The sequence below is a fragment of the Tachyglossus aculeatus genome, chromosome 13 (assembly GCF_015852505.1).
Source record: "Tachyglossus aculeatus isolate mTacAcu1 chromosome 13, mTacAcu1.pri, whole genome shotgun sequence".
Taxonomy (NCBI): domain Eukaryota; kingdom Metazoa; phylum Chordata; class Mammalia; order Monotremata; family Tachyglossidae; genus Tachyglossus; species Tachyglossus aculeatus.
This window is the reverse complement of record NC_052078.1, coordinates 10885743-10899397: the sequence shown is the minus strand read 5'-3', so window position 1 is coordinate 10899397 and position 13655 is coordinate 10885743. Positions and strand designations below refer to the sequence as shown.

Genomic DNA, 13655 nt, shown 5'->3' with positions numbered 1-13655 from the left:
AGGAGGAGGTGCCCCTGCAAGGAATGAGCAGGTGCATGGCCCTGGGCGGTGGGCACATGCTGCCAGCCAGCCTGTCGTCGGGGTGGTCTCCACGACTGCGCTCCTGGAAGGCCTCTCCTCCGTGCATTTTAATGAGCCACAATGGAGCGGAGCAGGAAGTAACATTTTCCTCTCCAAGCAGACGCCTGCCGGCTTTATCCTTGTACTCTCTACGATGCTTCAAAAGAGCGCACTAGAAATTCTACAGTACTCTAAATTCACCCAAAGAACTTCAGAGTATGGGAGATACCGTTCCTGACGGTACGACACATATGCCAGGTGACCACAATGTGCTACCCCTTCCACACAACATGAGATACAATCCCAACTCTTCGAGAATTTACGGCTTAGAAATACCAAAACAGACAAAACGTCTTTGCCAGCAAAATAAATACCATTCTGCTTGGCACCTAGTGAGCGCATAACAAATACCGTCATCAACATCATCATTCATTCATTACTATTTATACTGACTGCATACTGTGTGCAAAGCATTGCAAAATCCACCCTACCCCTGCAGCCTCAGATACAGCTGAATTGTACTTTCCAAGCACTTAGTACAGTGCTCTGCACACAGTGCTTAGCACAGTGCTCTGCTCAACAAATACGGCTGAATGAATGATCAGAAGTGGAGACAAAGAGAAGCCCAAAAATCCCAGTGGCCTTACCGATAGGTAACTCCCATGACGCCTGGGCAGGGATCAGTGATGTGCCTCATGATGTCACTAGCAGGTGGGCAAAGCTTGGTGGTGAAACACCCTGGCATCCTGTTCCTCTTCCCTGGAAAAGTGGGACAGATACCCAGATGCCGTCAGTGATAGGCCAAACCTCTGCCACGCCAATTCACTCTTCCAAGAAAGCTCCGGGAGACCTAATTTGGCCTAGGAGAAAGGTCATGGGTCTGCCAGTCAAGAGATCCGAGTTCTAATCCCCGCTGGGAAACTCACTCAAACTCTTTGGGTCTCAGTTTCCTCATCGATAAAGTAGGGATAAAACACCTCGCAGGCTGCAAGCCCCATACGGGACAGTGACTATGTCCAATCTCATTACTGTGCCTCCCCCACGCCCCGTGACGCTTAGCGCAGCGTTCGGTACAAAAGTGTTTTATAAATATCATAATCATTATTCCAAGGAACTTTCGGAGTGGAGGAAGACGAGCAAGATGTACCCCCACGCTAAAGCTGGAGTTGCAGCTGGCAAGTACTGTGATTTCTAATTGCACAAATGGAGGAAATGAGTCCTGAATTCATCCCTCAAGGACCTCACTGAAAGTAAATGGCAGCAGCGAGAGAATACGCCACACCAAACCAGATCCCGTCCTGCCCCTCGGCCCACCAACTTTATAGCTCCCTTAAAACTTTGGCTTTTCCCAAGCTATTTTTCATGTTGGGTGCGCTGAGAATGAATAATGCATGGGAAGGAAAGAGCAGGAATAGAACCCAAGCACTGCAGATGCTCACTTAGAGAGATACCATCTGGTGTTTCCGGTTTGGTGGGTTTTATTGATTTGCGGAAATGGATTTGGTCTCATCGCTTTGTGAGGTTGAGAAGCTGGCCCGGGATTTGTGATGATGCAAAATATACATCACCAAAAGGATTTATTTTGTGGCTGACCCCAGTCAAGATATCACATTGTAACTCTTCTCTATTTCTAGGCCATGGCAAAAAAGTATAGTTTGAGGGAAAGAGCCATATTCTCCAAATTTTTATATATATTGTGCTTTACAATCTACCGATAGAAATGGTTTTCTAAAGCTAACTGGGGTTTTCATCCCCAGCCCCTCAAATTCTTGAGGTCTCCCATCACCCCCTCACCCAATTCCCTTTCTTTGCCCTTCTTTCACTTAAATCCCCAAATCCTATTTCTCCTTTGAACAGTGTTTGAAACGAAGTAAGCACTTTACAAATACCACTGTAAAAAAACACACACACATAACCTTTTCTTCACTACCTGAATATTTCCCCAACATAAAGTGTTTAAAAGGAAACTTCCAGGACTCATCCTCTAACTTATATACTGACCCCCTGGAAAGTACTCCCCCAAAGTACTTCATGAGACATATATTATTTATCGGTTGCAGGTACTCTACCTTTTTAGGTCTAGGGAGTGAATTTACTGTCTGATCTTCTATAGACTCGTGAGCTGTGGATTTACCACCGACACCACACTGGACTTGTAGAAAAGTACCTTCATTCATTCAATCATTTACTGAGCGCTTACTGTGTGCAGAGCACTGTACTGAGCACTAGAGCATCATTTATGTGCAATACTTCAAGTTAACATCAAAGTGCTTAGTACAGTGCCTTGCATACAGTAAAGGCTCAATAAATACCACAGATTGAACAAAGGCGGGATTAAAAACCGTCAGGTTCTGGAATGTGGTCAGTCCAACAGCATCTCAGCTCTGAGCCTCATATATTCTCACAGGGAAGGATCTGAAAATGAGTGATATGACACATTAATAGCTGCCATGTGGTGAACTGAAATGGGAAAATTATAAGCGGAGTGAATAGTAAAGCAAATAAAGCAAAACTTCAAGGAGACAATGTAACCCCAGAGAGTTGGGAGGCAGCAGCAGAGGACAAAACAGTCTGGTGTGCAGCAATTAGAAATGAAGTGGCATTCTTAGAACAGAAACCATAACAAAACTGTTGTATGGTCTTGAATTGCAGCGTGGACTACTAGAAAGAAAAAACCATGGGACTGAAGAGTCAGAGGACCTGGGTTCTAATCTCAGCGCTGCCACTTGTCTGCTGTGTGACCTTGGGCAACTTCTCTCTGCCTGTTTTCTCATCTGTAAAATGGGGATTAAATCCAACTCCCTCTTACTTAGAATATGAGCTCCAAGAGGTACAGGGACTGCACCTAACCTAAGCTGTCTCTGCCCCACCACTTAGAACAGTGCTTGACATACAGAAAGCACTTAACAAATACCATAATTCTTCATCTTCTTACTGTTACTATACCAAGAGGGAGAAATGAAAAAGATGCCAGGCACTGTGGGCAATTAATGTATCAGTGCAGTAAGGGACGATCTTTACAGATACACAAGGGGGAAGAGATTGAGGTCACAAGCCTTGCAGTGTAGTCTCAGCACACTCTCACCCCCAGGGAAAATTTTACCATCATTTGCATGTTTTTCAATCGCCAAGGACAGCACTCATTTGCAAGTTCACAGTCTCACATGTAGATGCCTTTCCACATCTGCGTTCTGTCCTGCCCTATATTAGAAACGTCATGGAGTACAAGATTGATTATTAATGCAATGGCCAGCCGAGTTTCAAAACAAACTGAATAACTGAAGCTGAGGCTACTTTGCAAAACTAAATGGCCAGCTAACCAAACAAACGGAGTGTGGTAGGAGTCTGTCCAGTTCAAGTCACTTTTCTGATTTCTCACATGCCTCCTGACAGATTTCCTTCATACTCTACACTTCCTTCTTGGCTATGCAAAATACAAATCAATCAATCAATGGTATTTATTCAGCAATTACCATGTGCAGAGCACTGTACTTGGGGTTTGAGAAAGTACAATATAATATAGTTGGTAGACACAATCTTGACTTATAAGGAATTTACAGTGTGCCAGAAATTCAAACTCAAATGAAGCCAATCCCGGAGCAATTTAGCCAATTTGGGGGTCACCTATCTACTCTCACTCACTCAATTGGATTTACTGAGCACTTACTGTGTGCAAAGCACTGTATTAAGCACTTCCAAGAGTACTAAGGACTCTCACCACCACCTTGGATAAGGTTTTATGGGTCCCTGTACCCTGATGGTTGGCCTTGCTAAATTTATGGGTGTAGTACAATCACGATTTAATTAACACAAACAGAGAAATTTCAGCACAGAATACTGAAGGAGAGATTTCCATGGTAACTATTTACAGCTCCTGAAGATTTAACAGATCACCCTCAAGAAGCAGCACGGATTGGTGGAAAGAGCACAGGCTTGGGAGTCAGAGGTTGTGGGTTCTAATCCCGGCTCTGCCACTTGTCAGCTGTGTGACTTTGGGCAAGTCACAACTCTTCTGTGCCTCAATTACCTCATCTGGAAAATGGGGATTAAGACTGTGAGCCCCACGTGGGACAACCTGATTACCTTGTATCTACCGCAGCGCTTGGAACAGTGCTTGGCACATAGTAAGCGCTTAACTCTCCCCCTTCTAGACTGTGAGCCCGTTGTTGGGTAGGGACCGTCTCTATATGTTGCCAACTTGTACTTCCCAAGCGCTTAGCACAGTGCTCTGCACAAAGTAAGCGCTTAATAAATACGATTGAATGAATGAATGAACAAATGTCATCATTATTACTGTCAGCCTAATCAAAAAGTCATGCTACTTAGGGGAACTACAGACACCAAGTTTAGGCTAAAATTACCCACAACCTATGCCCACAATCAGATTAACCCACCCTAACCTTCCTTTCCATCTCATCTGTATTGTGGAGAGACACATGCAATGGTCCAGTGCTTAGAACAGTGCTTTGCACATAGTAACAGCTTAATAAATGCCATCATTATTATTATTATTGTTCTGGCTATACCCCTCGGTACAAGAATCAGGCCTGCTGCTCCACAGTCAGCTCTTCCCACCCTTCAACCTCTGCCCCAGAGCTCAACTCCCCCCCTCATGATGGGAGGTAGGGCTTTTGGCCCTATTGGACAAAACCCAGTCCCTTCCAGAATATTTCAAATGACTGTAGGAGAAAGAGGTGAAAGTCTGACCTGAACCTATTTAGCAGCCCACCTAACATCAGCAGAATTCCAAGAAAGCAGACAGAATCTGACCATTTTGACACTCAAAAAAAAAAATTATAGTTCTGCCTCTTTCCCAACACGGTTGGGAAAGTGTGCTGACCCAGTTACCTGAAGCTTACCTGACAGGAAGAATGGGCCAAAAAAAAATAAAGAGGCAGGTCCCTCAGCACCTATGCACACAATAAAGACTCCAAAAAGGGTTTGCTTTCTACCCGAAACCACGCAAGGTCAATTCTTTATGCATCACAGCCTGAGCTGAGAGGGTACCTGAAGCTACAGGTACATTTACCTGAATTTCCAGGCACCTTCTTTTCGCCCGCAACACAACCCACAAAGGCAAACCTACAAGGGAAAATATACAATTACTAGAATTAATGCATAAATTATAAAGTATGAACTGGGAACCTCCTTCTTCATCCCCTAGTCCTAGCTCTAAAAACCAAAGCCTGTAATTATGGTAGTTTTAATCAAAGGTACGCAATGACTCCCAAGTGCCATCTAGTTTGTGTAAACTACAGCAAAAGGAAGAGTCCTATATACTGCATTTCTGAAATTAAGATATAGGAGGCAATATAACCATTATGAAGTCCACAACATCACCACCTTCCCTTAAGTTTTGAAGTTTGTCCAAATCAATTTCCTGATTCCTAAAATCCAGTGTTCCATCCATCTAAACAGACTGTCTTGCCTCTGGGGGACTACCCGCGTTGCTTGGGGAGTTGTACTCAAAGGTAAACGCAGGAGCAGCCTTTTCAGGCAACTCCAAATGTTTCGGCTGTACCCCGAATATCACATGTTGCTTGGGAAAAGGAAAACTCTTTAGATAGAGATCCCACATCAACACGACCGGAAATAAGGCACGCTACCTCGGTAGTGTTTTTTCCCATGGTGAAGGAAGGCGTTACCTGCAGCGCTTAGAACAGTGCTTTGCACATAGTAAGCGCTTAATAAATGCCATCATTATTATTATTATTATTATTATCATTAGAGGACCAAATACAGTTTTGTCCTGTAGCTTGTCTTTGAGCTCCGCTTACAACCGGGGAGGGCAACTATCTAGGCCAGGGGGCCACTCAGATGATACTGAAGCGAGTGGAAGGCCAAACACAGGAAAGGTCAGGGAGAGAAACAGGGCTCGAAAGGTGTTGGCAGTTGCTTGTCTATCCAAGACAGGTCCTGGCTCCGAACCAGCGGTTAGCAGCCACGGCTTTCTACTCCTCGACATGGGGATAATGAATGCATTCACAGTGGGTTCAGCCTGAGCAAACACATCTGGTACCATGAAGACACTGGCTGGCCAAATCTGATCCACAATTTGTCCGTTCCAAATCTAGAGCCAACCAGGGTCACGCTGGTAATACCGCCTTTCTGTCACCATCTAGGGACCATTTCCAAAGTCTGGGCCAATTTTTAAGCTTTGAAGACTCTGTGGGGTCAGGTGCGGCCCACGGTTTCTCCAGCCCATCCTGTCTGAGCACTGCAGCAAAGGTGCCAGCTGGGTTAGGTCATTAGTGTTTCAAGGAGGGAACTGATTGTATGGAGATAAAGAGCAGGCGGTGAATCACTTGTTCAATGTCAGCTAAGACCAAACCACGATCCTCTTTAATTGAGCAAGAACAAAAAGAAGCTTGGTGGAGGGCTGACTGATATTTCCCGGCTAAAAACTTTGCCCGCCTCTACCCCCACCAAAAAAATAAAAGTAGGTACCACCTTTGCTGCATAGGGATCAAATTCGCTATCTCAAATCAAGGTAAAGAACAATTGGGGTCCACCATGCACCAGAGCTGGTTCTCCAGCTGCACCCCAACTGCACCACTGCAGTCACCCTATACTAAAGGAGTGGGGCCTTGAGGGTTCCAGAAATCCTCCTACGTCACTGGCCCCAGTTTTCCCAGGCCGACCTCCTGCACCCACAGGGAGCATCCAAAATACAGCATATCCCATCAAGTAAACAACTCCCCCTGGATGGTGTTTTTCTTTCCTATTTCCTCCTACACACAAGGGGTGTGTTTAAAACATCTGAAAATAGGAAAAAAAACATTTGGATACCAATGACGAAGAAAAAAGCAGATGGATGAAAAATTATGAAATTGCAAACTCAAACAGATCAATGAAACTTCTTTTTCAGTTAACAGATTTTGCTGTCATCCACTAGACTCTACTTTTCTTTCCATCAGATATGTAAAATGTCTAAAAACTTCTAGAAAACATTTAGTAACAAACTCGGCATTTCTTTTCCTTTAACTATCCTGTGAAGAGGAGGAGGTCAATTTATTCTGTTTTTGCAACAACCACTGAGAATAGGCAAGTTAGCGTCACCCCAAAAAGGAAAAAAAATTAGTAACATTGTGATTTCGCTACTGTTTTGAATGCTCCACTTACTTTCTTTGGATAAGTTCCAAAAGCTGATACAAGAATACAATACCTCTGCTGCAAACGTGCAAGTGACTTCCTGGACCTTCAGGAACTCTGCTGCTTTTGCTGATTTACTTCCAATTTTACTTTATCCCATTTTGAGTTCATTACAATCATATCTGTTCAATAACTGCATGATGAAAAGTAGCATTTTTATATGACAAATTTCCTGGAACCAGTGAAAATGAATTTTATAAAACAAGTAAATGACAATGTCTGTAAAATAGTATTTGTAAATTCTGGCAGGCTCCAGAAACAACACGAATCTACTACTTGGCCCCACTGTAGAGGTGAAAAGTTCTATTGGACCATCAAATCTCTCCCACGAGAATTTATTAGCTACTGAACTAATACTGAAAGTCAAAGCAACTAAAGTTATCTCCAGTAAGACATACAACTCCTCATGGCGAGGAAAGCCAAACATACAACTCTAGTTCCACACAGGGTACAGGACTGAATTTAACCTTTTTAAGCATGCGAAGAAAATGAAGATGCTACACAAGCAACTTTTAAACACTTTAAAAATCATCAGAAAATAATTAACTTGGAGAAGAAATTGTTTGTAGGACGTTTATAGTAAGGACAAATGAAAGCACATTTCTCAATTCCATTAAATCAATCAATTAATCAATCATATTTATTGAGAGCTTTCTGTGTGCAGAGCACTGTACTAACTGCTTGGAGTTTACATGAAAATTTAAACTGTATAGCATGGCATCCTTGCTTTACTGACTCTTCATGCTATCATATTGTAGTTACGTAAGGTATGTAAAAATGGGAATTTAATAATTAATAGTCAAACTATCTACAGAGCAGGTGGGTGCCGTATCATCTTCTCAAAGGTAAACTCTCAGGGTGCTCACTTCTAAGGGCTTCAAGACTTAACATTATACATACTGTTTCTAAAAGAAAGCGACATGTGTCGAGAGAATCACTACTTCCAGAAGTTTCTCTAATAACAGAAATGCGTCCTAAAAGATACAAGAAGGAAAAATATAACCTCAGCGACTCACCCATCTTGATTTACATTCTTGCTTAGTAAACGGTGGCCTGCTTTTCTTTTCCATTTTGAAAACTTTGATTTCAGGCAGGGCCATTTGAAAATAAAACACTTTCTATAATTTTTTGCGACTCTCCAAGAACCTCTATACAAACAAATGCATGTAAGTCTAATTTCCTGAGGTGGAATTTTTGAGATCAAACCAAGGTAGCTGCACATTAGTCACTGCTTTGAGCAATCTCCCAGCTGAATGGGAAAGATTTGAAATTGATGTTTTACTCCTCAATTAAAAGTTTTAAATTGCAAGTGATGATTTTCATTCAGAGTGTCCACATTTCAGCAGCAAATTTGACCTTATGGTCTTTCCAAGACTTCTTCTTATCTATCTGAATGCCTCCCCAAAGCAGCGACGTTGTAAACAAATATACCGGCAATCACATAAGAGATCTTCAAAGAACATACGATTTCCAAAGAAGCGCTTATGGAACATGGATGCTTTAATGCACTTTCTTATTGCAATGAAAACACTGAACATCTAAAAATAACAGCACAGTATAAGTAAATAAAAACAAGTGGTTCCACATAACACTTACAAATGCATATTTCTTTGCAAAAGAAATGTGTTTTCACAGATTTAGGCAACAAATGTTCTACACCAGATTCTTCAGAAATTATGTACAGATTTTGAATCTGTGAAAACTGATGTGCACTGGTTTAGAAAAAACCCCACTGCTTTGCCCAACAATGCACCTTTTGTGAAGTTCTACAATATATATTTTCAGTAACAGCAACTTTCTCCTCCATTATTTAATGAAATGCTTGGACGTGTTTGCAGTCACTACAAAACCATTCCTTCTTCAAACACTCCTTCTAATTATATCCCCAAGTGGCCAGAAACAGGACTCTTCCTTCAGCCATAATAAATTCATTATTATCCAATCCCTGTATGACTTGCCATCAATACACTTAGGGCCACAAATGGCTGATGCATAAAAATCAAGTTCAATGATGATACAGTAGTTAACTGAGTATTAGCCAGCTCCTGAGAACTTTGCTCTAGCACCATGGGGTGTTTTCCATCCCAAGGAAAATGAGCGGAGAGACTCATTTTTGGTGTCAGAGTTGGTCCCTCTAGTACAAGATAGAAAGGTAGGCAACCATTGGCAGTGGTGGGAACGAGTTTGTGCAGATCTCAACAATCTCCAGGGCACACATATCCAAAAAAATTCTCAGCAAGCTTCTTTTTCCAGGCTAAAAAGTGGTTTCATAAGACCAACTAACTCTGTTGTTCGAGGAATTTTCAAAACCACTCAAGTCATGACAGATTTCAAAATACCTGGGTTTCAGAATTAAATTTAAAAAAAAAACTGAAAATATTTATTGCCGTAGCCTCGTCTTCAAGAGAAATTTTATGATCATACGCTTGGGCTTCCAAGGAATGGGAAGGGGAGAGGATGAGAGGGGGAAACTTTGATGAAACATTTTAATGCCAATCTTCCACGGGGTTGAAATAAAAGAGTAAAAATTGGCCACACTGATTCCTTTCTACGCAGAAGAGACATCAGCAGCTGGCACTTGGAATCCTTAATTATCTTCTGTGGTGGCTACTGTGAGATGCTGGCTCTACAGAGACAGTGTATTTCAATTAATTTAAAGTGATCAAATTTTAAAATGCACCAAACCTCTTGGCTCCAAAACCACAACCGTCTGCAATTCATTCACAGATCACTGCCTCGCCCGTCAAGAACTTCGGCTCTGCATAAACAAAAATATTCTTTTGCAATTTACATTTGAACACATTTAATCTTGGGCCTCGTCTCACCTTCGGTGCTTCAGTATATTAAGACGGTCGGTCGGTCTCTCAAAATCACTTCTAAATGCTCATAAAACCCCCACAGACTGAGCTATTGTTTCATACAACCAGAGTAGGGTTTACACATCCAGAGCGGGCCTCAAGAGATCAATACTTTGGAATCCCTCATTACCCTCCGTAATTAGCCTTATTTCAGGAGAGCCAGGTATTTTTGAGTGCTTTGATCCTTCATCTCAATTAGTGCCGGCCACCACCACACTTCCGACGTCCCCTACGACTGAGGGGATATCATGAATAAGAGAAAAATGAAGACGCAAAAATGGGAGTGGGAACATAGCACAACTTGTAAGAGGTTGAAAAGTTAAGAGGCCCGGACATCAGCATGACAATCTGATCACCAACAAGCCCCGGGTCACCGATTCACCAGAATCACCGATGCAGCGGCGGGCGAGGTTCTGAAACAGACCAGGCCTCAGCAACCCGGGCCAAGAAAAATGCCCGTCTCTCCCACAGGAGTAGACCATTCACTGTGGAACTGCCATAGATGGACCAGCTGTTAACTACCTAACACGGGAGATATATTTGCCTTGACTGTCTTCTCGACTTCTGATTTCAATGCAGTACTGCAGTGACAGACCCAAAGTGCTTTAACTAGGCTACAATGAGGCCCCCAAATTTTCTGACTGGCGGTCATTTTTGAGGTAGTACTCATTTACACGCATTGCTGGCTCTCCAATACCATCCGGGAAATGAACTCATTTAGAAAGATGCAAATGAGAGGTGTAGAAAATGAAACAGAGTTTCATCTTCAAGTTGATCACCAAAAAAGTAACAAGTCCTCTTTATAAAGATCAAGTCACATTCACTGGAAAAGTCTACTTTCATGAGCTGTTTATAACCACAGCTATAAACTAAAGTGCTTTAAATTTGCAGTGACTAGAAATCGTATTTTGGAATTTGCCAGGGTGAGACCTTAGGAGATTGAAATGCATTTTACACGAAAAAAGGGCAGAAAACATTTTCTTGTTCTTCCCAAGAGGAAATGTACAGAAACCTTCTGGATGGTGTAATATTAAATACACACTACAAGTTGCTTATCTCAGATCCATGATAGTTATGCAGAACTAGAACTAAAATTCGAGTTGAAGTGGCATTTACACTGCAGCACTGTCTAGGCAAAACTCAGAGAAGCAAACAAAATGTTTACTTACTGTCCTACTACTAGTGAAAGTCACGCTCCAACTCGAGGTCAGCCCTGCAATCTTTTTAATACAAGGTAGATTTGTATAATGATTCTGGAAAATGCAACAGACTACTATATTTTTTCACAACAAGTACATGGATTTCACATTTAAATCACAAAAATGTAATGCCCTCCTGTTCATGTGGCAAATGCTGAATAACTTATGGTGAGCATTTTACATGCTCTGGGGAAAGTGACCTTCATTTTTCCTGACCAGTGGACATTTAAGATTATAAAAGGCCATTCACAAGACAGAAATAAAAGGGAAAAATGGTCACACATTTTCTGTACAATTCATGCAAACTGTGTACAACGTGAAAACAACAACATTTACACTCTTTTGAGGATCAGACTCTCACTATAATGGCAGATCAGTATGCAGAAAATTCTGCCCAAGTTTAAAGTCCATGGCAAAATGAATGGGGAAAAAAAAAAACCCTCAACCATCTTATTTTTCTTGTAACAACGCTGGGATGTTGATGTTCCAACCAATGGCTTGACGATCAAACCCGCAAGTAAATAGATTGCATATAGGATGGTCTTCACTCCAAGCTGAGCAGCACACCATTCTTCTATGGCCCTGTTAACAGCCAAACAAATGAATAATGGGATCAATAAATCAGTGGTATTTATGGGGCACTTACTGTGTGCAGGGCACTGTACTAAGCACTTGGAAGAGAACAACATCATCATCATCGTCATCATCATCAATTGTATTTATTGAGCGCTTACTGTGTGCAGAGCACTGTACTAAGCGCTTGGGAAGTACAAGTTGGCAGCATATAGAGACAGTCCCTACCCAACAACAGAGTAAATAGTCCCAATCCTTGCCCTCCGTGAGTTTACAATCTCGTGTGATGAATCAAAACTAACACAGAAGGTTAAAGACATTCAGAAGCCTTTTGACAATATAAATAGCCTGGACTGGGTAATTGTACTATGACTTTTTCCAGCTTTGTGATACTGACATAATTATAATAGATGACTATATAATGAGGGGGGAAAAAAAGAGCATCTGGGAAGTTGAGTATGGGGAAGAGGTGAAGGGAAGATAAAAACCCACAACAAATATAAAATGGCCAAGATAAGAATAATGTTCTCCTATTGTGAAAAAGTGAGGAAGAAATAACACAAGAGGCAGAAAGGAGTGATGAACAGTATCAGAGATCCTGGATGACACCTACTGTTGAGTAGGAAAAGAATAAACAGGAATTTACCCAACAACATAATAGGCGCCTAACTGCAAAACCTCATGTGATCCAAAAATCATATTCGCTCAAAAATCGTTTCAATGGGAAATAAGGGTTTAGGGGGGAAGGGGGTTTCTAAACAGTTGAAAGAGTACATGACTTTTCTCATAGGTGAATTTAAAGACTGATTATTGAATTTGAACTATTATATTTCTCTGACACTTGTTAGTGGTCATTAATAAGCCTTCGTGAACCAATCTACACTGCTCCAAACCAGTGTCTACAAACAATTTCAAAATATTTGCCATTTTAAATACTTGGACTAGCCTGTGCAAGATTAATGAAGGCCTGACAACAGGTTTTCCAAAGGATCTAGTCCTGCTGCATGGCATCATCATCATCATCATCAATCGTATTTATTGAGCGCTTACTATGTGCAGAGCACTGTACTAAGCGCTTGGGAAGTACAAATTGGCAACATATAGAGGCAGTCCCTACCCAACAATGGGCTCACAGTCTAAAAGGGGGAGAGCCCCATGCAGAGCCCCATGCAATTATAATTAATTCACACCCAGGTCACAGCCCCCTTACAGTAACTAGATTCTCCTATCCTTCCATTTGGAATAATGGGAACACATGTTTGAGCAGAAATGGCTACTAAACAATCAATAAACGACACTTTTTTCTTTAAAAAAGTAACGGTGGGGAATCAGGAAGGTTATACATGAATTTTATAAATTAAAATTATAATTTTCAAGCTATAATTAAGAGTAAAGTCATATAGTTTAATAATGTAAATTTTCAAATTTACCACCTCTCAGATGTCTACTCGTTTTAATGTCAGGATATCATAAGGAAAATTCATGAATACCTAGGGCAAAGCAGAAGCACAGGCAGGGATACAGTAAACTGAAGCAGAATGTATCTGGATAGTTCTTCACAAATTGGATTGCTTTTGTTTTGGGGGGTTTTTTGGATAAAATTACAACTTTGGGAGGTGAAGGAAATGTGGTAGTATAAAGCACTTATTCAAATAGGATACTGTTACGTGGCTAGGCATATAGCTGAAAGAACCGCAGAGGATGAGGTTAGCAGCACAAATTTGGAGAAAGAGAGATGACTGGGATGCGGCAAGTGACATTTTTCTGTCCAGCCTAATTTCATTCTTTCACTAATGAGCTGAATGAGAGACAA

At 41.6% G+C, this 13655-nt stretch overlaps 1 protein-coding gene across 2 annotated transcripts in view; it reads right to left on the bottom strand.

Annotated features, from left to right (window-relative positions):
- Positions 1-7832: 7832 nt before the first annotated feature.
- WDR37 (WD repeat domain 37) overlaps positions 7833-13655 on the bottom strand; it is a 60665-nt gene continuing 54842 nt past the window's right edge. For both annotated transcript variants that reach the window (XM_038755664.1, XM_038755665.1), the window contains exon 14: positions 7833-11851. In XM_038755664.1, the coding sequence (XP_038611592.1) occupies positions 11720-11851 (132 nt within the window). In that variant the 3' untranslated portion in view covers positions 7833-11719. The remainder of the gene's footprint in view (positions 11852-13655) is intronic.